Raw genomic sequence first — 22,824 nt, 5'->3', positions numbered from 1 at the left:
AAAAGTTCACGGAGGCGCAAAACTATTTCTGCTTTTCTGGACAACAGCCTCTGTAACAGAGGCATAATAGGGTCAAAAATATGAAAGGTCAGCTGATTACCACAGCTTTGATAATCTTTATTTGACTTTGTTTGTCAGCTGCGGCCTGCGGTCCAATCAGAAAACAATAAAGAACCCGGCCTCACGTGATGTGTCAGCTGACTCCACCCTTCCAGAAGAGCGAACAGCAGCAGCTGAGGTGACAGTCGCGCATTTAAGTCGGCAGTCACTGTGGAGTATATCCACAAAGGAGGCTGCCGAGCTTATTTCGGTGTACTTTGTGGACCTGGAAGCTGCGCCTCTCTTGACCCTCCCGCTCCAGACTCGGGGAAAACTGTGGCACTTTATTTTGTTTAGAGGTATGGTAACAAAAGAGTAGCTAGCTTTGTTAAGTTTATGTTGCCGCTGCTGTGGTGGTGGTGGTTGTTGACGTACAGCGGAATGTACTTGCGGATGTGTATGAGACATTAATACTCTGACTGAAGTGTTAAGTTCCACCGCAACAGTAAGTGTTACTTCCTTGGCCGCCCTTGCTTTGTTGTCAGGCTGCTTGTTGTCTGCTGTCCTGCACAGAGGCTGAGATAAACGCTTCTCTGAGGACACCTGCTGTCAGGACTATGAGGCTCCCCTCTCCGCCGCCCTGCTTTGGGCTCATAACCTGCTTGCTGGTGTTGATGTTACCGCTGTTCGGGTCCTGTCATCCAGCGCAGCTCCCAAGAAAGCCCAGCCTGGTGTTCATGGAGCACCTGAACCCCTCAAGAGTTGGATTCAGCTGGGGAAATCTTACCTGCCCTCTCTGCAAAGCAGTCTTCACCATTCTTGATATCGCCCTTCTGGTAATGTGTTAAAAATATCTCTTGTCAGTGTTACTAAAAGGAAACTGATGCACTATGTACATATACTCTTTTATCCCATGTGTCTTTGTTTAAAAGGTGAAAAACTAACTTTCAGTTAGTTACTCGTTCTTTATTTGCGTTGTGGACTGTGTATAGTGTACATGCAGGTATAATTAAAATAGCTTAAGGTGTTACAGTGTGTCTAAATGTATTACAGTTGTTGAGTCATCTTGATTATAATACTGAAGGTTATGTTTTCTGTTAGACTGTATTAAAGTTATACTGAGAGGGGCTTCCAATATATCTAAGATTCACTTTACCATATTTTACATAATGTATCTCATAATGCTGAGAAACAGCACCCCAAACAGCAGGGCAGAGTACTATATTTGATATCAACATAAGCTTCTGAATTAACTTTGAAAATGATACTTTGATTTAAAAAAAATTTTTTTTAGTGCAATCCTATTCTTCTGTGTGGTCTGCGGTTTGTTCAGGTTGTCATAAATTATTTTACTTCCTGGAGTAAAAAAGGAACTTCTCTTTAGATGTTGTAGCCACTCTTTGTTTAAACATGTCCTTTAAATTGTGATACAACTAGAGTCTGTTGAAAAGACAATACATTTGAGTGGTTCACATCTCGTTGGCAAACGGAGCGTACAATGTTATTACTGCCGATAATATTATGTAATGTTACTGTTATTACAGAGCAAAACAAAGTTTATAAGTAAATGTGGCATATGACACAAGGCTCAGTTCTTCTGCTTCTTCAAATTTGCCCGATGTGTATTGCTGATTTAGCATGATTGTGCCGTGTTGTCTGTTTGTTTACCATAAGGGACACTGTTATCATTAGCTATAGCTGCTGACCTCAGCAACGTGCTGTCACACGTTCACTTCTGCTGTGCAAGTGCAGATGTTGCACTTAAAATCTGTGACTCAAATATAGAGTTAGTTTTCTTAATTTCTCTCTTCTTCTCTGATCTTGTTTTTCTCTGTTACCCCCCCACCCCACCCCCCCCTCAGAGCGACGCAAATGAAGAGCGAGTGGCACGTGCGGTAGGTGAGGCGTGTGTCCGTCTCCATCTGGCAGAAGAGCAAGTCTGTCGGGATATAGCTGAGCTGTTCAGGGAGGACTTCATTAGGGCCCTGCAGGAGTCATTTCTGTGGCCCTCTGAAGCTTGCGCTCTGCTAGTGGGCCCTTCCTGTGGCAAATTTGACGTCTATGCACCCTGGAACATCACTTTACCAAATGTCCCTAAGCCCCCTGTTAAACCACCCTCTCCTCCCAAACCTGGTTCTCCACAGAGCAGGGTCCTGTTTCTCACAGACATCCACTGGGACAAGGTGAGTGTGTGACGATAAGAAAAGAGCCAAAGCTGAGTTGAAAGGAAATGCTGGCAAACCTGGTTATGTCTGTCCTACTTCTGTGCATGTGATAGCATACTAAGTTGTTTTTTTGTTTTTTTATATAGTGTCTCAAAGTGTGTGTCATTGGGTGTGTATATGAAGAGCGGTTTTGTGGCAGTATTGAGTAGTATAGATCCACAGACCCCAAGCTCTATGTTAAGGGCTTACTCTTGGCAAACTGAAGTTAGTGATTTACAGCTTCTCGATATGTTTTGCCATGACTCAGCATAAAATGTGAGTTTGATCACCTGACTTTTTGGGGTCAACTTCTGTCTTTAAAAAAAAAAAAAAAAACTCATTCTCTCTGCTGACAGGAGTATGATGTTGGCAGTGTTGCAGACTGCAAGGAGCCTCTATGTTGTCGTAAAGATTCAGGCTCTGCCAGCTGGAGGCGGAGGAAGGCTGGGCACTGGGGAACCTATGGAAAGTGTGATCTGCCTCTTTGGACAGTGGAGAACCTTCTGGAAACTGTGGCCAAAGCCGGGCCTTGGGACTGGGTATATTGGACTGGAGACATACCAGCGCACAATGTGTGGTCTCAGACCAGGGAGCAGCAGCTGTTAGAGCTTACTGTCATCTCCAAACTCATCCATAAGTAAGTGTTTTTTTGGGGGTTTTTTTTTTGTTTTTTTTAAGGCTTAACTCAATTTTTTTTTAATTCAGTTGCTACTTTTAACCCAGAGAATAGTAGATTAGAGTAGTTTTAATGTAGTATTTTAATACTACATTAAAATACTACATTAAAACTACTCTAATGTAGTATTTTAATAAGCTATGTTGCTTAGGTTTACAGATGTATTCATTACAAACACACTGTACTCTGACTCATGTTAACATTCAGAATGTTGGGGTCTAGGTGTTTTTCATATGTCCTCTGGAATTGAGCCAATCTCATATTGACTCTTTTGTCTTCAGACACCTGGGACCTAATGTGACAGTTTACCCTGCTATAGGAAACCACGAGAGTACACCAGTAAACAGCTTCCCTCCACCCTTTGTTCGTGGCAACAGATCCTCTGCCTGGCTCTACGATAGGATGGCAGAGGAATGGGCTCCGTGGTTGCCAGATCAGGCATTGAAGACTTTGAGGTTATTGAATTTTATGGTATCATTGTGTTGCATTGGCAGCTAAAGCTAACCATAAATAAGTCTTAAGTTAAAAAAGACACTAAGCAAAGCATTTGTTAGATTATAAAAAAAGCTGTGTTTATGATGCAGTTTCACTTGGACTGTATTTTACATCCCGCTGCTCTCAAACAGGAAGTTGTTCCTGATACACTCACTGGTTACGTAATTAGGCACACCTGTTCAACTGCTCACTATTGCAGATATCTAATGAGTCAATCACATGGCATTTAGGCATGTAGACATGGTCAAGACAACCTGCTGAAGTTTAACCTGAGCATCAGAATGGGGGAGAAAGGTGATTTAAGTGACTTTGAATGTGGCATGGTTGTTAGCCAGGCTGGTCTGATTTCTTCAGAAACAACTGATCTCCTGGGATTTTCCCCACTCAACTATCTCTAAGATTTACAGAGAATGATCTGAAAAAAAACGGTGTCCGGTGAGCAGCAGTCATCTGGGTGAAAATGCCTTGTTGATGCCTGATGTCAGAGCAGAATGACGAGACTGCTTCAAGCTGACAGGAAGGCAACAGTAACTCAAATAATCGCTCGTTACAAAAAAGGCTACAGTTCACACAGGCTCACCAAAACTGGACAATAGAACATTGGAAAAAAACAAACAACATTGACACAATGGTGTACCAATCCTCTGATGGCTGCTTCCAGCAGGATAACACCATGTCACAAAGCTCAGATCATCTCAAACTGGTTTCTTCAACATGACGATGAGTTCACTGTACTCACATGGTCTCCACAGTCACCAATAGGGCACCATTAGGATGTGGGGGAACAGGAGATTCACATCACGGATGTGCAGCCAACAAATCTGGAGCAACTGTGTGGTGTTCTCATGTCAATAAGGACCAAAATCCCTGAGGAATGTTTTCAGCACCTTGTTGAATCTATGCTGGGAAGAATTAGGGCAGATTTGAAGGCAAAATGAGTACTAGCAAAGTGTAACTAATGAAGTGACCAGTGAATGTATAGAACTTTTTGAATTTTGAAGCTTGAGCTGCATTTGCCTTTGAGCCATTCAGATATGTCTTTTGGTATAATTTTAGATATGGAGGATTCTACACAGTGCAGATTGAGCCTGGTCTGAGGCTGGTCTCTCTTAACATGAACTTCTGTGCACGGGAAAACTTTTGGCTGATGGTGAACTCCACTGATCCCGCTAATCAGCTGCAGTGGCTCGTCCATGTTCTCCAGGCCAGCGAGGACAAGGGAGAGAAAGTCAGTTTGGTCACATAAGATTGCAATTAGCATTGCTTTAATCTGGTCTCTGACTCTGTAACTTTTTAAATTTTCTATAATCAGATGTACTGAGCACAAAAAAGCAATGCTATTTTTTTTTTCTTTGAATTTATTTATTTTTATTAGTGCTAGAATCATATTCACCCTGGCATAATTTGCTCTTATTTTAGGTACATATCATTGGTCACATCCCACCTGGCCTTTGTCTGAGCAGCTGGAGCTGGAACTATTATCACATTGTGAACAGGTAGCTGCAGTATTCATTAAAGCTTTAATATCCAGCTGTTAGAAGCAGTGTATATTGCAGCAAAGACAACTGGAGTACTAAAGTCAACTTGGCTGTTGTTTACTTCTTTTGTCACTTGGAGAAGGAATTGGGTTTTTATACATTAAGCACTAGTTTATTGTGTCATTGCAGGCCAATGAATGTTTCCCAATATTAATTTATAAAAGCTGCATGTGTAATTTAAGTACCCTTTACTCTTTGTGTTATGTTGATTTATGCAGCTGAATTCAGATAACCGGTATTCTCAGAATTTGCCCAACTAGACACGGAGCTGGCTTATTACCAGAAACACCTGAAAACATGACTTTCTGTAACCTGAAAATTTTTTTTTCTTTGGTAAACAACTCCTTGTATCTTTTCTTCAGATATGAAAGTACAATCACCGGACAGTTTTTTGGCCATACACACCTGGATGAGTTCCAAATGTTTTATGATGAGGAAACCATGACCCGCCCGTTGGGGGTGGCATTCATTGCTCCCAGTGTCACTACCTATGTTGACCTTAATCCAGGTGAGTTTATAAATGGGTTAAGTCATCTCCCAGCATTTCATAAGTAATACGCTCACACACAGCTTCAACATGACTTTTCAGGATACCGTGTCTACTATGTTGATGGGAACTACCAAGCAAGCTCTCGGCTGGTGCTCGACCATGAAACCTACATCCTCAACCTCACAGAGGCAAACCACAGTCCAGAGAAGGATCCTAAATGGACACTACTGTATCGCGCCACAGACGCTTATGGTCTTTCTACGCTGTTCCCCTCTGATTGCAATGGGCTGATAGGGACCTTTATCAACGATGACCCTGTTTTCCAGAAGTACTGGTATTTGAGATTTAAAGGGCATGTGTCAAAGCCTTGCAAGGAGGTCTGCAAGACCGTTGTGCTGTGCTACCTACAAAGTGGGCGTTCTGATGAGCTGAAGCAGTGCGACCTCTTCAGTGGCTTTGAAGGAAGCTCAGCCAGAGCTGTCAGAAAAACTCTGTGTTGACCTGAGGAATTTTAGACTGGAAAAGGCTGGCGAGAGAAAATGCAATATGACTAAATATGACACTGAGCCAAAAAAATTGTTCTGTTTGTTTTTGTTTTTTTTTAATGCTCACAGCTATGTGGAGTGTGAGTTCTTGTCATGCCTTATCACCAATAATGTCTTTAAATTCTATTACTTGTACATGGAAACATGCCATGGATGGTTCACCTGTGCTGTTTTTTTTGTTTTGTTTTTTCTCAATGGCAATTTTGAGGTTAAAACTGTGCTGAAATCCATGGAATATTGGGCATTATGAAGATTGTTCAAAGTTGTCATGATCTTAGCAGTTCTTCTAATGCTGGTGCTTTTTTTTTTTTTTTTTTTGAAATGGGGATTAGGAACTTATCAATTCTTGCAATCTTAGGACTGGTTATCTAATTTTTACTGTATGAAATTTGTTAGCCATCCATCCATTTTCCTCCACTTATCCAATTCAGGGTCACATGGGGGGCTGGAGCCTATCCTAGCTGTCACGGGGCAAGAGCTGGTGAACACCCTGGACAGGTTGTCAGTCTGATGCTAACAGAGAGAGAGAGAGACAGGCACGCATTCACACATAGGGTCAACTTATAATCACCAGCTGATGTAACATGCACATCTTTAAACTGTGGGAGGAAGCAGAGAGAACCCACACAGCCACAGGGAGAACATGCAAAATCCACACAGAAAGGCCCCCACCCGGCAGGACCTTCTTGCTGAGAGGCAACAGTGTTAATCATTGCCCCACTCAAAATATGTGTTGGTGCTTTAATTTTGTTTTAAGTCCTTTGTCAGCACTATTGTTTGGATTGTGAGTCAGTGCTTTATGTATCTACCTTTTATGGGCAGCAGTTTCTGCCATAGCAAAGACATGTTCAGCCTAACAAAGAGCAGTATTTTTTTTTTTTTTTTTAATGTTTACATTGCCTGCACTTTAATTGTTTTTAGCTTATTTGTTGAACAGGAAACAAATCTGGGGGAGGAGCTTGCAATATAAGCTGTAATGATTGTAAATAAAGTTTAAGATCTTGCTCCTTGTTGCTCATTTCCTGTTTGGGGGGGGGGACTACTGAGAAATTAATCAAACAAAGACATGTATTATTCACAGCTCCAACAGTTTATTACAGCCTTGCTTTCTACAGAAATTTAATGCAAAAATTTGCATTTATCACAATATTCCCTTTAGTGTCAATATTCACATTGAAGTGGCCCGTGATACAAGTCAGTGATTTCTGCGATCGCTGCTGCTTCGAAAGCTCAAACTTCAGATCAGTGTGAGACTAACATCTTTTCTGAGCTCTCATTAGCATCATCTTGGCTTTATCCTGTGTCCCACATTTCCATCACAGAAGACAACCCTTTTGTTTTATTCCCTTCGCAAATCAGTTACTTGGTACAGTGATTCAAAACAAATGGGCTACTTTACATTTGACTAAATCCATAAGAGGACATGAATGAATAACAGCACTGGGGAATACTTCACAAATAAAGCACTGAAGTGTGATAAGACCAGCTATGGTAAATGTTGATGTTACGTGATTTAATGAGGTCATTATTGGTAACCGTACGCTATTCCTCGGCAATTTTAACACAGTTCTCGTTCATTCTTGAGTTAGTGTTCAATTAATCATTTCTGCTCATCACACAGCATTAAAGCTAGAATATTTTTCCATCTTTCATTTATTCTGATTCTGAGAAGTACATAGAGACAGCAAAGTCTTCCTTGTACAGGTCCCAGGTCTTTGGTTTGTGTGGGTTGTCCAGCTCTTCCCTGGGTAAAAACAGCCTGAGGACAGTTTGAAGGGAGTGTGTGTCAGTCATTGTAATATAGTGAAAGAAGAATACAAAAAAAAATGTTCCTGATCTATTGAAATAGAAAAAGAAACACACCTGTTATCCTCTATGAAGGACGTATTGAACCAGAAGTAGAATGGAACATCTTCATATCCTTTTGGAAGACCCTAAGGATGACAAGAAAAGCTCACTTGAATCTAATTCAGGAGAAGCACAAGCTTTCCTTTAATATGCACGTTAAAGGGGTAAAAGTAAGCACTCACAGCACTCGATTCAAACATGACCTTCACATCTCCTTCAACCACAGGCCCATTCTGCAGGCTGATGACTGCTGCATTATTGCCCACATCGGGAAACACCTAAAAATGACCAAAACAGGTTAAGATGGGCTAAAAACTCTTGAATCGTGACATATGAATTAATGAGTGTGTGAGACTTACTTTGCAGTTCTCCTGCTTGGCACACACACACTGAAATACCAGATCTTTTTTCACAATTATCTTCACCTTGATATCGCTGCCATCACCTTTACCAACACCTGTGCAGGAGAAGTGTGGAATTAAAAATAAAAAAAAAAGCTTGTATATCCCACTGTTGGTGGTGCAGCTGTAATCAGACATGCTCCAGGTTTTCTGGTTCACCTGCTATAGAGTGGATGCGGATGCTCTTGATCCTGAGGCTTTTAGGTGGAGGCAGCTGTCTGTTGAACTTATTCTTCATGATCTCGTAGTATCCCACGTATCGGCTCTGCAGGACACACAAACACAACAAAACCTTTAACATAAAGAATGTAAGTTTCTTGTGTTTGTATACCAACAGGCTGTCTTAATAAGGTTGCTTTGATGCTCCTTGGAATTCATTTTACCAGTGTCTTAAACTCGAATCTACTCCAAAAAACATTCGTTCACTAGTTGTTTTGATAACGATGGTACAGAGCGATGACTAACAGGTAAGCCCAAAATCTCCCACAGATGGTTTGTTACACGGAACCATCTGGGAAAATTTCCTAGGAAAGTGTTTGGAAAGGAGCAGGTACTTTCAGGAGACATCCATCTATCGCAGGTTAGCTTCAAGCTGTCAGAACAACAGAGCGGAGCCAGTTGGCAAATCACATTCTTGCCAGTCAGGAACAGAACGGAATCAAGAAAAGTCTTGTGATGTTGCATCTTGAAAAAGAAGAAGGAAAAAAAATAAAAAAATCCAGCTGCCTCTCACGTTAAGAAGGCCGCTGATTTGCAGTGATTCTGTCGTCCTCTGTATGTGGTGCTTTTGGGTTTCTGCCACATGGAGGTGCTAGTCCAAGAATTCTTCAAACAGTGGCTACAGGATGATTTTAAAATGGAAAAATTATGAATAAATGCCTTCAGCAAAATAAACTTTGATGGCTTGTTGTTACCTGAGAGGGAGTCTCCACACCCTGAAACTTGGAGCTCTGACTTTTGTCAGTCCTCCGCTCACCAAAATACTCCAGACTGTCCTGCAGTGCAAAGAGAAACAAATATAAGGATCTAGCCTGTTTGTTTACCCTGATTTGAACAAATCTCAAAGTAAGAGAGAGGTACCTGTGCACTCTCAAACTGGTCACTGTCAATAAGCCAGGTGCAAACCATAGTACCAGTGCGTCCTGGGAAAGGCAGCGGTAGTGTTAACGTATAAGGTGCAGATTTTCAAATAACTCACTAAATGATAATGAGTCACAAAGGGACCATTAAGTTCACCTTTCCCTCCTTTACAGTGGATAGCAATGACATTTTGGGGATCAGCCGACATCCACTCTCTCACGCTTGCTGTGTATTTCAGCATGTCCCTGAAATGGTCCAGTACAAAGACAGAGATAAGCTGGGAAAATATTAATTAGCACTGCAAATTTTTTTCCTATATGTGAATCATTTACAGAAATCCTGGGGGTCTCTATGCATGTGTAGAAAAACTGCAAATGGAAGTTTGCACTTTACAGGCAATAGAAAAAAAAAATGTTATGAGTAAATGATTGTCAGGATTATCAAGCTAATACATCAGTGTCATTTGTTTAGTGAAAATATTTCCTCTTTGACTTAAATTGTTTCCTTATAACTACAAACAAAAAGGTCCAGATTCAAGAAAATTCCTCATATGAAACAGAAAAATGTTACTCACTCCAAGGAGGGGACATTGTGGTCATCAATAAATACCCGTTCAACCCTATAGTGGAAGAACTGGGGGTCATAGCCTTTCTCACCTGGAAACAAAAAGAAGTAACACTGTTTGTGTAGTTCTGCATATAAGGGCATGCAGCGCATGTGACGAGAAGAGGTGCCAGCTTACTGCACAGGTTGTAAACTTTATAGTGGCCTTCGTGTTTGGTGTCTAGAAACCTCGCCACTTCCTGCACAAAACGAGAAGGGAAATAGGTTTTAGAATGCCTTTTATTGTCATTATACAGGATGTACAATGAGATAGGAGGGCCACTCCTGTTCAGTGCCATGCAATAGAAAATCAAATTCTCTAAAATAAAAAATAAAAATATTATAGTCTAGTATAATCAAGAAATATACAGAAAATAAACAATGTATAAAATATACAAAAAATAGAATGTATAAAAATATATACATACATTAAAAGCCGATGGTAATGTTGGCTGGTAACTGATTAATTTTGATATTTATATTATCTTTCAAGCGTGAAGTAGGTGGTGCATGGTAAATTAAATTTTATTGCATGTGCACAACCAAGTTCAGTCACGCTTACCCTGATTGGATTCCTATAGAAGGCCTGCTTCCCAGTGGAGGGGAAAGACATAGCAATGACACGGTCTGGAGAGGGAGTAAAGATGTAAAATGAATAATTCCACTTCTTAAAATCCTAGAGTTTTCATTTTAAATGTATTTTCCTGACATGTATATGTGCTCCTTCTTTTTTAAAGCATGTAACACCTGCCTGTGACATAGGTAAGATCGAGGTCAAATCCATCCTTCTGATAACGCCGCTTGTTTTCAGAAACCTGAAAAATAAGTCATTCTTCCAGTGTTTGATGCCAACCCTAATAGTTGTAACTGTCCGGCTGAAGGAACTGTATCAGGTATTTACGGGCTGTCTGCTGATGACCTTACCATCCTCCTGGTGACCTTCTCCAGCTCTTTCTTCTGAGCAGCCAGTCTGAAAACCCTCACAAGGATCAATATTCTCAAGAAGCGTAAAAATGTCACAACCCTGAAAGAAAAATACAAAGATGAATCGTTACTACAGTTGTGCCAAGTCCTGATGTATTTCAAAATCTGAATTATACTCCACGCATTCCAGCTTAAAACCATAGGGTTAGGCTAAATAGTCTAAAGATCAATAACTGATTTTATGATTATTCATTCTCATGTTTTAAAATTTAATCAAATGTTTTTAAAGTACATATTTACTGTAAACATTTTGCTTTGTTTTGGGAGCAGTTTGTGCACAGACCTATGAGGTCGGTAATCATAAGAGAAAACACACTGGAGGTCAGTGTGGGTGACCTGTAGGTGTACATTTACTATTAGAGCGAGTGGAAAGGGTAGACTGCAAATAGCTTTCATGTATTCTACTTGACACAGTCAGTGACACAGCATAAATGCAGGAGGCACTCCTACTACATGCCCATTTGCTGGGAATGCAATGAAGAAACATGTACCTGGGGATGAGGCTGAGACCTGACAGGTCAGAGAAGGTGTAGACCATGGTGACCACCAGCGTGACTACCACAACACAGGCATCTACGATGTTCAACTTGGAGCTGAAGTACACTCTGAAGCTACAAGGAGGCCAAGTTGAAACATGACACACGATGATTAGCATGCAGCTAGAAAAAAAAAAAAAAGATCTGCCCAGAGTATCTAATTCATGTTTTAATTACCCAATAAATTATCTGTCCCAAATTACAGATTCTGATTCATTTTGATGGTGCAAAAAAAAGGGCATGAAAGTCAGTTGGATGGGCTTTAAAAAAAAAAAAAAAAAAAGTATTCGATACATGAAGCTAAAAGTGTACATGTCTAAACTTTGGATCATAACATTTTTAGGAAAAATCAAAGATAGCTGAGCAGAAAATGTTCTAAAATTTTTACTGATTTGAGATGGAATGACCCATTTCCCAAAGACTAGCCCAAAACCTGCCAAAACATTTCCTGTCTGACTTCCTCTTAACAGCTTCCTGTTTAATGACTAATCAGACCTGGTTTCTGCTGATGCAAAACTCTGTTGGGACTCACTACTTTAAACATTTCTTGTGCTCACATTTACAGAAACAGTTGTGAAGTTTACACTGCATTCAAATGTGGGATTAGGTTTAACTATACTGCAATTATTACATCAAAATGAAAACCTTTTGTTGTCAAATAATTAACTTCTAAAGCTTCACAAACACACTTTTTTTTTTTTAAGTAATTTATTAGGCAATCCATTGGCTTAATCAGAACAGAAGCTATTGTTCCTGGAAGGATGGCTCACGCGCATGACTTTTGAGTCACAACAGAGTATTGACCGTTACAGAGATGCTGAAACACAACACAACACTCCTGCACACTCCTCACTCACCCCTCCACATAGACGCGCAGGAGCACATCAGCGAGGAAAAAGAAGGAGATGGTGAGGGACACAGCCTCTAATGCATTTCCAGCCTCTCTGCTCTTTTCTGGCAGTGCGAAGTCCACAATCACCAGCACAAAGTCCACTATGATCAGTATGACTCCAAATAAACTGGAGAAAAAGACATGCACATAATTTTTTTTTATCAAAACACAATCAGGCATGAGTGTACTTGTTACCAGTGTTCAAAAATGCACTTACCGAAATCCAAAGGACATGACAAACGGGGTAATCTTTTTCCGAACACTGCTGCAAAAGAGGGGAAGAGGGTTATGTCTGTCTGTCTGTCTGTCTGTAGTTCTGGAGGGTTATGTCTGTCTGTCTGTAGTTCTGGAGGGTTATGCAAATCTCATCTCTGCAAACTTACTAGTACATTGTGTCTGGTAGCACACAATCATCCTTTCCATCATCAATCTCCACTTTAGCATCCTCCATCTTTGTAATATTTCTGAAAAGGCACAGATTACACACAGGTTACACGCGCGCACGCGCACGCACATGCACAAAAACAAACACACACACACACACACACACACACAAACACACACACCCCTCACCCGTTTACACCTGAATCTGAGCCTGGGCTGAAGTAGACAGAGGACATGGTGTCTCCTTTCTCTCTTCGTCCTGAACGTGGAGTCTCTGGATTTGGAAGCATAAGCGTGATAAGACTGAATCCACCGTATTCAGCGTGATACTACGTGGTTTAAACGTGTAAACAAGCGAGAAAAGAGTTCATAAACTTTGTGTCTGCATATCTTCACACCAGTCTACCTGCAGGATGCAGGAGTCCACAGCGCGTCTCTAAATCACTATTAAAAAAAAGCAGCAGCACAGACAGACAAACTGCTCAAGAAAGAGAATCGCTCATTGTTTACCTCTGGGTAAATTTTAACAAGAATTCACAGCACCGTCCACCGTCTGTGTCAGTACCATCCACTAGCGTGTTGCTCTCCTTGCAGCGTTTACCAAATTAGCCCCCCCTAAAAGAATAAACAACTAAACTCCCACTGCCTTCTTACCGTCAGGACTGTCATCCGTCAAATTATACGAGAGTTCGTCTTGTGACTTCTCCTGAGGACAAAGGAAGACGGTTCAAAGATTAACCGGGTGGATTTCTTTCTTTTTTTCTCTATCCATCCACTATTCCTCAACGTTTTTGCAAACGTAGCGGTTTTGAACTTCCTGGACTTGAGTAGAAAAAAAAAAAGGCTTAGCCTGTTTTCCCACCCTGATTACTCTTTACATACATCATATTTCCTCCTCAGCCCACTTTTACTCAAAACCAGACTGATATTATTTAAACAACCGATAGTTTCCAAAGTAGGTCAACTAATTTGGAGCATCTGGTTTTAATAGACTGCGAACATCAAATAGTACATTCCTGCTTTTTCGTTTCACTCGCTCTGTTCTTTTATTTTCTTGTCTGATAAATATATGATATATGGGTAATTTGCTCACACAATTTCCCCAAATTTCTTTAAAAAAAAAAAAAAAAAAAAAAAAAGAAGCTTTTTTCAAATAGCGTAATAACCAGCAAATACTCTAGGGGGAGCCCTTCTGCAGCACGCACTGACTTCCCACACACGAGATTGCTGCTTTTCCATGTTTTATATATATATATATATTTTTTTTTTTTCTTTTGACTGATTAGATTGATAAATAAATAATGAATAGATAAAATGTATTATCTGAAAAAACTTTGGGTGTTCGACCTTCCAAGATGGCTGTTTCTGGGAGTTTTTGTTTTTTGTTTTTTTGGGGTGGGTTTTTTTGTTTGTTTGTTTATTTCTGGGAGTTCTGGTGTTTCCTGTTAACCCAGATGTTCTGTTGTTTATGAAATCACTAATAAATCATTATTAGACGAATCAGTGTTTAAAATGAAAAAAAAAAACTGAATATATTCTACTAATATTTTTTTTTCAGTGCATCGCTGTATTATATTTTAAAAAGCAAACCTCACTGTGAGCACTTCTGGTATGTGAGGAATGGAGCCCTCTAAACACTTTTTGTCAGTGAGGCCTTTTGCAGGTCTGGGATCAGCTATACTTTCAAAACAATGCAGTGCTTTATTAAGGAGAAAACACAAAGCTGGCCTGAGTTCAGTGTTTTGCAAGATTGTTCAAGTGTGAATCCTCTAATGTGGACCATGCAGAACTGGCCCAGCCTATAAATAATGCTGACAAATTTCAGAGGAAGAGAACACTGAACCTGAAGAAAACAGGCATTGTGAAATGAAGGTAAGGCTCGAGGCATTGAGATTTTTCAGGTGTCAAAGAATACTTTTCTAGTTTCTGGGTAAGTGTTTGCTTTTTCTTACGTTTTTAATCTTCACTGTGATCCTTATTTCAGACAAATACTGCTGGAAGGTGGTTTTTCCTAAAAGTCATGCCGGTGTTGCTGTTGTTGGCTCTGCTGTGTCCAACCTCGGTCTCCTCTTCACAGTCTGTATGTATCTACTCTGTAAAAGATATTTTTCTTTATTTTTGTATTGACAGTGAAAACTGAAAATGTATGATTCAAAGAGTGAGCATCTCGTGCATGGCTATAAAAGTCCAAAACAAAAGGTTTTTCATAGATGTATAGAGAAACGCTGTGATACATTACTTACAGCTCCCCCTATTTTTTATCATAATAAAAACGGGGTACTTTTTTTCCCCCTCATTTTAAGGCAATAGACTTGTGTGGGCCTGAGGTTGCTGTTCTCAAACACAACATAAGGAAACTGGAAAACAGCCTTTTGATCACAACATGGCAGGTCGAGCACTTGCAGATGCACAAATATTTCCGGCCATTTCAGCCTGCTGCGTCTACCAGTAAACCTCAAACAGATTCAGCTCCTCATAACACCAGTGCAGCTGTAGATGGACAGGATACGAAGTTGATCAAACCCCTTCCACCAGCAGGCAATTTAATTGTCTATGATAAAGGTAAGAAAAGTGTAGCATGTTGGGTGTTTATCTTTGGTTATGTGATCAGCAATGCAGGATATCATTTTTTTCTCATTCACATTCACTGAGCTTTGCACATGCGCTACTTCATCCTTAATATACGACATGAAGTCGAAATGTTAATGTAAGAATGTTAATGAGGAATTTCTGCAGCCTTTATCTTATCTTTCTTCCTAGACTGTTCTGAACTGTTTGACAGACAGAAACCATCAAGCGGTTTCTATCGCATCAGACCCAAATTAGACCAGGAGCCCTTCTTGGTCTACTGTGATATGGATGATGGAGGAGGGTGGACAGTGTTTCAAAAACGGCGGCATGGAAGAGTTGATTTTAACAGGTAATTGTGCGGAAGAGGTAGCCCATAGTGTGTGTGAGTACGCAAAATCTAGCATGATGTTTATGGGTTTTCTGTTTGAGGTCACCTGTCAGCCTAATTCTCATTTTAGAGACTGGGTGGACTACAGAGATGGCTTTGGCGACTTCAAACAGTGGAATGATGAGTTTTGGTTGGGGAATGAACACATTTACTCTCTGCTCTCAGAAGGTCAGCAGTCATTCTAATACCCAAATGTTTCACATCTAATATGCTGCATATGATTTTGAACTGTCTGGTTAGCTTCTCATTTATCAACTTTACTTTGTTTCTATTTTGTACTAAAGGTAAGAACCTTGTGAAGATTGAACTAATGGACTGGGATGGACAAAGAAGTTACGCATTTTATGATAACTTCAGGATCACTGACGAGGCTGTAAGAAGACCATTTTATGTAACTTTTTCTTAGAATCAGAAGTAGCATGATCGTCTCAGCAAATATTGTTCGAATGCCCGTTCCAGGATAAATATCGTCTTCAGTACGGACAGTACAGCGGGCCAGCAGGAGATGCTCTTAGCGGAAGCAGGAGCGTGGTGGAGCAGTGGTCTTCTTCCCTCAGTGGCATGCAGTTCAGCACCAGGGATCAGGTTAGTCACCCATCCATCATTACCACTCCAAGATGGCACTTTACAGTGTTTATAATAGTCAGACTATTGATGTGCAAATGTGAAAACACTGATGCTGGTGATTGACAGGATAATGACCGCTACCTCCAGGGAAGCTGTGCCCAGGAGAATAAGGCAGGTTGGTGGTTCAACAGGTGAGGCTGTCTCTACCCCCTTTCTGTTTCGTGAGTCCACATCGCCTCAAAGGTGATGATGAAGTTTGTGTTTCTGTACCAGGTTTTGTAGTTTGTAAAATTTACCTTTGACATTCATGAACTTCTATCTACAGATGTCATGAAGCCAACTTAAATGGAAAATTCTATCGCAGAGGGAAGTACAAGGCCAATTATGATGACGGTATTGTGTGGGGGACCTGGAAGGGCCTTTGGTATTCACTTAGACACACCACCATGAAGGTGCGACCTCTGGTTTTCTTAGACGCCGTGGGCAGCGGAGCGGGCGAAATTTAAAAACCTTCCACAAGGCTAAAAAAAACAAGTGCAAACATTCTCTGGCATGTTTAAATTCTTGATGTTTTAATTTCTTCCTTTGCTTTTTTTTGTGTCAATTTATCAAATATGCCTACTTTCCAGTAAGCATTTATTTCTATAAAGTGTATATTAATCAAACATTAAAACAAACAGCATTTCAACCATAATGTCTCTCTCATGTTCATTTGATTGTTCTCGAGCATTGTTACAATTGATACAATTGCTCCAGCTTGTGTAATTTTCATTAAATATTTGACACTTTTTAGATCACACATTAAACACCCGGTGTAACTAGTGACCGCATCAAAAAGGAAACACATACAGCAATGAAGAACAATAACACTAGACCATCACCTGTAGTGTTTTGAATGCTGTCAGTGATCGGGCTTGATTTTAACAATGCATTTAGAAATAGGTACAAGGTCACATTAAATGTGACAGTTCTATTGTACCAGTTATTGAAGTACAGAGGAGAAATGTGAACACAGGCATACACTGAACCACACAAAAATTTGCCAATTTACAAGGCCAGTAATAACATTAAAAATATTAAAAAAAAAACAAACCATTAAGAAATGCAAAAGAAAAGTGTCTAAAATAAATCTGTAACATGTAAGATATTGGGTAGAGGGGTTTAGGGTGGGGATTAAGAAGAAATGTAATTGGCAGTGGCAGTTCTTCTCAGTTTGTGACCTACTCTTCTTCCCATACATAAGATGCGGACAGATCCAGATCCAGCATCTTTTGTTCTGCCTCACTCAGCTTGTAGGGAGAACCGCCGCTGCTGCTGTACTCTTCAGTCACAGGCAGAGAGTGGCAGCGACCTGTCCTCTGCTCTGAGGATGACGCAGTAAAGCTGGAGCTGCGCTTGCGCCCCTTGACCCCAGAGTAGGACTGAGCCTCCTTTAATTTCCGAGCCAGGATGTTCCTCTGGATTGGTGAAGGGCCACGACGGTTCCAGTTCTGCTCAGCCCGATCCAGACTCAGCTGGTTCACTCCCTGAGGACTGACAGGCACTATGGTGGGACCCCCGATCCCTGAGACCGGCTCACTGCTCTTTCTCCTCTCCCCAGTGCCATGAAAGTCTGATTTAGCCTGTGTCTCAGATGCTGAAATTGTGTTTGTGTTGGTTCCTGCATGCTTAATTTCATTAATGTGTGAAAGAACTGGTTTCTCTATCCAGGGCTTCCTCTGGTCATTTTTTTGGAGGTTGGATTTAGCCCACTCTGAAGCCCCATGCTCTGGAATTGGGTAGGAGCGGTATGGCTGTCTCTCCCATCCTCCTTTGCTCCAACAACTTCCTTCAGGAAGAGTCCGAGATCCCACCTAAAGGGAAATAATTGTTAAATTGTTGACCAAACACAATGCTAATAGGTTTTACAAAAATAAATAATAAATAAAATTAGACTAAATAAAAATCATACTAAAGGGTGTTACCTGGGTCAGGCTCCTTTCTCTGAACTGTCTGGACTGTGCAGAGGATGGTAGCTGGAGTTTGGCATCATTAAAACTGGAAGTCCTGCGAAAATTCGGATTCTTATGATAAGAGTTTCCCATTGCTGCATGTCCTCCTTCTCTGAGACCTGCTAGCCCACTCCTTTCTACCATCTCTACCCAGTCAGCAGTGCGGTCATGCCACTTGGAACTGCCCCGACTAGCATGAGCAGCAACAGGAGGGCCTAGGATCAATTCCACTCTAGGACTCAGTCTGTCCGGTGTGACCCTAGAAGTCTGCGGTGGCAGTTCAGAAAAGGCAGCTGCAATGTGAAAATTCTTGTGCTTAGACTCGTCCTGTAGCCCTAAAGGGGAGGCAGAATGAGCAAATCCAATTGGTGTAGGAATGGGGGAGATGGTGGGTGAAGCAGATGCGTCTAGGACGGTGTCATGGACAGGGCTGGAAGAAACATGGTACAGCTGTGTGGCCTCCTTTAACCCCTTCTTCTTCATCTCTTTCAGCTGTTGCTGAGCCAACCGGTACCTAGACAGGAAATGGTTTCCAGGTTTTTTTTGAAACTAGCTAGTGACAGCAAGAATACATCTATGATAGAATATTACACATTTTAAAACATACCCAAATATTGGTGGAAACACCTTCTGGCCTGTGGGAGACAGCCTTTCCTGTGGGAGTGGTATCACCACGGTCTGTGAGAGAGGTTGACTTCCCAAGAAAGGCCTATCTTTCTGGGTTGCACCCACACCCATGTCCCCTGAAGGGCCGTGAACATCAGACAAGCTGGGTCTTTGGAGGCTGTGCCCACAGATGGAGGCCTCATCTGAGAGTTTGCGCCCTCCAGGGGAATGCATGGAGCTTCTCCGGACAGAGCTGCACTGAGGGGTCTGGCAGAACTTTCTCCACACAGTCACCACAACAGTAGCCATAATCACAGCCAGGCAAAGGGAGATACCGACTACCACAACCATGTTACCGCCCAAGGGTGCAACTCCAACCGGTACAGGGGAGAGGGATGGAGAAGGAGTAGGTACCACTGGGAGGTAAAGAAAAACAATTAGTCTTCAAAGCTTGGACACAAAAATTTAAAAAAGCTTGAATCTAGGAAAAAAACAAAACTAGTAGCAAGTAAAGGGCCGAACAAACTCACCAACACAGTCCTCTAGTGAGCAGAGGGACTGTTCTTTCACCATGCCAGTGCACTGCAACCCTCGCACACCTGAGGGCAGCAAACACTCACGCACCCGTTCCCTCACCCCTTCTCCGCAGCTCACGCTGCACATACTCCACGGCTGCCAGGGCCCCCATGACTCTGCAGATTACAAGCAAAATGTTAAACTGCAGATAAATTAGTAGTTAAAGTTTAGTTCTGTGTTGCTACATCAATTCACTCCACCCCGATACACCACCGATGCTGTATGGAGCAGCTAAATGTGAACATGTTTGCCCTAATAAATCTTACCTGCACTTTTGTAAACCACCAGACAAGTCTGTGCTGGACTAGGTGAGCGGCTGTAGTTGAAAACAAAGCGAAAACAGTACTTATTCTTTCCTGGGTAAAACACGGAACAGTTAAATTCTGTTTCATTCTCTCCCTGAGTTAGCCAGTTAAAGGCCAGTGGAGGAGAAGTGGGCTCCTCTGCACCGAAGCCCATCACTGCAGATGAAACAGCAACGCCTCTTCCAACACCCGCATCACTATACAGCAGTACTTTCCCATTGATGTGAGCACAGGGTGGGCTTATCATTTTAACAATCATCGTCCCCTCACAACCACTCTTGTAAGCATTGGTATTTTCCACCAAGAGCTTATAGGAGAAGATACGGGACAGGTAGAGGGGTCCAGAGCTCTTCACCTCCTGTGCTACATGAGGGGACCGTAGAGCAACTCTTATGAAGTCTCTGTCTGTGAACGGGAAGGCACAGGAGAGTTCGACACTCTGAGAACGGAGGGGTTTGACTGGGATTCGTGTCAGGGCTCGGATCTTGTTGATGTTGTTACGGCCTATCTGATTGTATTCCATGTGGCTTACTTCCAGCGAGAGAGCAGAGTCAATGCCGCTGGAGCAGGCTTGAAAGTGTTCATTTGTGGATATCCCAACCTGAAGAGAAACAAAAGAAGAGAATAATTATTTATAGGCATTGTTTTACACACACACACACAAGCACACACATTATATGGCTTGAGATGTTGTTTTTATTGCCTGAAAGGATCCCGATTGGTTCCCAGCTCTATCCACAGCAATATGAAAGGTAGGCCACTGGACTTGTAGTTCAGAGCTCCACCACCAGGTAGTGCTCTCTATGCTTCTGCCCTCTGTGCTATTAGCAGGGAAAACGATGGTGATGCTGGTTTGTCTCAGCAGGAACCGGAAAGTTCCTGCGTACAGGAAGCAGGAACAGTTGAACTCCACCCTACCGGCTGCTTGATTATTGTGGAGAGTCCTGGTCAGAACAGTGGTGTTGGTTTCTGTGTTAACCAGAGAGAGACTCCTGTTCTGGATGGTGCTGCTGTTGGATTTTATGTTGAATTCCACAAATACACTGCTGTTGCTTAGGGCAGCATGCAAGGAGGGCCAGATATTGAGCCCTGCAAAAGCTATAGGAAAGAAAACACACAAGTAGATGTGGAAAAGAGAGAGAAATTTTTACACATTGTTCTACAAATGGCAAGAAACTTGTCTATGTCTACGATTGGTAAAATGAAGTCTTGCTGATTTTGTTATTAACTATTTGTGCATTTTTTTTTATTCCTGCTTTTTCAAGGTCCTCAAAGTTTAATTGCAAGTACAATGTTAATTTAATCATATTAACATACTCAAGTGTAAGTTAATATTTGTAGCTGTTTAAACAATACCTGGACTGGGTGTTGTTAATTTTTGATGATAATTTTACAAATCTTGAAAAGTTTTCAGGTAAAACTGGACTTTAATTGTAAAGTGTAAAATCAATTTTGACAACACATTGTAACTGTGCACCATGATTCATAATACAGCATGCCCTGTGTATAATTATATTTGTCCATATCAAACCTCTGAGGTTTATAAATATATCAGATTTAATTAGCACACAACCACAAAGAATAATTTGTTGCTCAGAACAAAACAAGGTCAGTGGATCCACAGTAACAGTTGACATGCATCAACAGCAGTAAACTATAGTTGTCATATAGACAAAAACTTAAACATGTCTGTATGTAAGTCTCAGTATGTATGTAAGTCTCAGTATGTAAGCCCAGAATCAGGGTACTACTAGGGGAAAAATTATTAGTAGCATGTTATTTTAAGAGCTATTGTGCTCTGTATTGTGTAAATCCTGGTGCTGAGACCTCACATCCTCACAAAGGAAAAAGGGTGTCTAAAGAGGCCACGCATTACCCTCGTTCAACAGTCAATTAAAATGCACTAAGATGATAGATTTATTGAAACTCACCATATCCAATGAGCACTAGAAGGAAGGACAGCAGTGAAACAGCCTGTGGCATTCCGATACCTGTGGCTCCTTTTTCTCCTACACCTCATGACCGTCCTATTCCACCATCACAACTCTCTAAAAAGCTTTAAAAAGGCACATCACAGATCAACAATAATAAAAAGGAAGATAATCCACAGAGAAGCAGCAGACAGCAGTTAAGTATGTGTGTGTGTGTGTGTGGACAAGAAGCAGTGCACTCTTCTGCAAGTATGGAAAACAGGAAGGCTGAAATATGAACAGTGAACACGACGTTTCTGAATTTACACTGGCGTCTTCCTCTTCCTTTCATCTTCACAATGGGAATGGGTATGGGGGGGTGGTGTTTATCACAAACATGTAGTAGGCTGAAGCCAAACACTTGCTTGATTTGGTCTATTTTTCTGATTTTTCTGCCTCACAAGCCAATAATATTATTGAAGGTTATTTTACAGTAATGGCTGTAATTAGGATACTAAAATCAGAACATATACTACTGTTTGTTACATATGTCCATCATAAAGTTGACCAAACTCCCAAACATATACAGTACAGTTAAGGTACAAAAGCCTATTTTTTTTTTAAACCTTCCAGGTTCACGGGTAAATATTTATCGCACATAACTCTTTTTTAACCTGCTAATAAACCCCACCTCCTATGTGTGCGCAATACCTTCTGATTAGTGAATTTACACCTGGATTTTCGGTCTACATTAGCATAGGTGGTACTTCACATAGTATGTCGAAAACTTTATTGTACTGTGTAGTGTAGGCTAGTTAAATAAAATTGTACTCACGTGTCTTGAAGACTCAGAAACGTATTATTCCCTACACAGTAGCGCAGGAACTGTGCCTCCGTGTGCTCGTAGCGATTCTGTCTGATAAGCTGCTAATAAATGTCACTGACAGTCGGAGGGACGAGCAGCGCGGACCCAAGTGCGCTCCGGAGGCGCGCACCGGTGTTCAGAGCGCGTGAGAGATCCGCGCAGTCACTTGGAGGTCAGCAGCAGGGCGTGCTGCGTTTGCGAGAAACTCATTTTTCCTCTCGGAATTTGGACATGCAGTAAATATTTCTAGACTTAAGATCTTGAAAAGGCCGTATAACTTTCCATTTAAGACGTTTAGCGTCCAAAAACGAGTTTCACCCTTTACATTGC

The 22,824-nt window shown here is 41.3% G+C and overlaps 4 protein-coding genes across 7 annotated transcripts; 2 read left to right on the top strand and 2 right to left on the bottom strand.

Annotated features, from left to right (window-relative positions):
- Window positions 1-222: 222 nt before the first annotated feature.
- On the top strand, window positions 223-6,991 carry smpd1 (sphingomyelin phosphodiesterase 1). Of its 2 annotated transcripts, none has more exons than XM_030747297.1 (9): window positions 223-398; window positions 613-875; window positions 1,902-2,222; window positions 2,600-2,880; window positions 3,201-3,374; window positions 4,471-4,642; window positions 4,834-4,910; window positions 5,315-5,460; window positions 5,542-6,991. In XM_030747297.1, the coding sequence occupies exons 2-9, from the start codon at window positions 657-659 to the stop codon at window positions 5,940-5,942; spliced, it is 1,791 nt and encodes a 596-aa protein (XP_030603157.1). In that variant the 5' UTR covers window positions 223-398; window positions 613-656; the 3' UTR covers window positions 5,943-6,991. The 2 variants fall into 2 exon arrangements, with proteins under 2 accessions (XP_030603157.1, XP_030603158.1); XM_030747298.1 differs by having other exon boundaries at window positions 585-875.
- Window positions 6,992-7,073: 82 nt separating this feature from the next.
- On the bottom strand, window positions 7,074-13,703 carry tpte (transmembrane phosphatase with tensin homology). Of its 2 annotated transcripts, none has more exons than XM_030746386.1 (19): window positions 13,370-13,703; window positions 12,905-12,989; window positions 12,715-12,795; window positions 12,549-12,596; window positions 12,297-12,458; window positions 11,395-11,514; window positions 10,844-10,943; window positions 10,671-10,734; window positions 10,482-10,546; window positions 10,059-10,119; window positions 9,891-9,972; window positions 9,473-9,561; window positions 9,317-9,378; window positions 9,151-9,231; window positions 8,396-8,501; window positions 8,195-8,292; window positions 8,018-8,113; window positions 7,851-7,921; window positions 7,074-7,746 (listed from the first exon to the last, which is right to left on the bottom strand). In XM_030746386.1, the coding sequence occupies exons 2-19, from the start codon at window positions 12,949-12,951 to the stop codon at window positions 7,641-7,643; spliced, it is 1,539 nt and encodes a 512-aa protein (XP_030602246.1). In that variant the 5' UTR covers window positions 12,952-12,989; window positions 13,370-13,703; the 3' UTR covers window positions 7,074-7,640. The 2 variants fall into 2 exon arrangements, with proteins under 2 accessions (XP_030602246.1, XP_030602247.1); XM_030746387.1 differs by lacking the exon at window positions 13,370-13,703 and adding an exon at window positions 13,226-13,358.
- Window positions 13,704-14,482: 779 nt separating this feature from the next.
- Window positions 14,483-16,925, top strand: fgl1b (fibrinogen like 1B). Its single transcript, XM_030747082.1, has 9 exons — window positions 14,483-14,587; window positions 14,700-14,795; window positions 15,019-15,277; window positions 15,476-15,635; window positions 15,745-15,842; window positions 15,959-16,047; window positions 16,134-16,259; window positions 16,368-16,432; window positions 16,567-16,925. The coding sequence occupies exons 1-9, from the start codon at window positions 14,582-14,584 to the stop codon at window positions 16,745-16,747; spliced, it is 1,080 nt and encodes a 359-aa protein (XP_030602942.1). The 5' UTR covers window positions 14,483-14,581; the 3' UTR covers window positions 16,748-16,925.
- thsd1 (thrombospondin, type I, domain containing 1) lies at window positions 16,802-22,619 on the bottom strand. Of its 2 annotated transcripts, XM_030747079.1 has the most exons (8): window positions 22,465-22,619; window positions 21,651-21,775; window positions 20,423-20,817; window positions 19,681-20,320; window positions 19,369-19,530; window positions 18,840-19,254; window positions 18,206-18,746; window positions 16,802-18,094 (listed from the first exon to the last, which is right to left on the bottom strand). In XM_030747079.1, exons 2-8 carry the CDS (start codon window positions 21,700-21,702, stop codon window positions 17,462-17,464), a joined length of 2,838 nt encoding a protein of 945 aa, XP_030602939.1. In that variant the 5' UTR covers window positions 21,703-21,775; window positions 22,465-22,619; the 3' UTR covers window positions 16,802-17,461. The 2 variants fall into 2 exon arrangements, with proteins under 2 accessions (XP_030602939.1, XP_030602941.1); XM_030747081.1 differs by lacking the exon at window positions 22,465-22,619 and having other exon boundaries at window positions 21,651-22,210.
- Between the last annotated feature and the right edge of the window lie 205 nt (window positions 22,620-22,824).

This window comes from Archocentrus centrarchus, chromosome 14 (assembly GCF_007364275.1).
Source record: "Archocentrus centrarchus isolate MPI-CPG fArcCen1 chromosome 14, fArcCen1, whole genome shotgun sequence".
Lineage (NCBI taxonomy): Eukaryota > Metazoa > Chordata > Actinopteri > Cichliformes > Cichlidae > Archocentrus > Archocentrus centrarchus.
The sequence above is the reverse complement of the archived record's forward strand: the minus strand, read 5'-3'. Positions and strand labels throughout refer to the sequence as shown.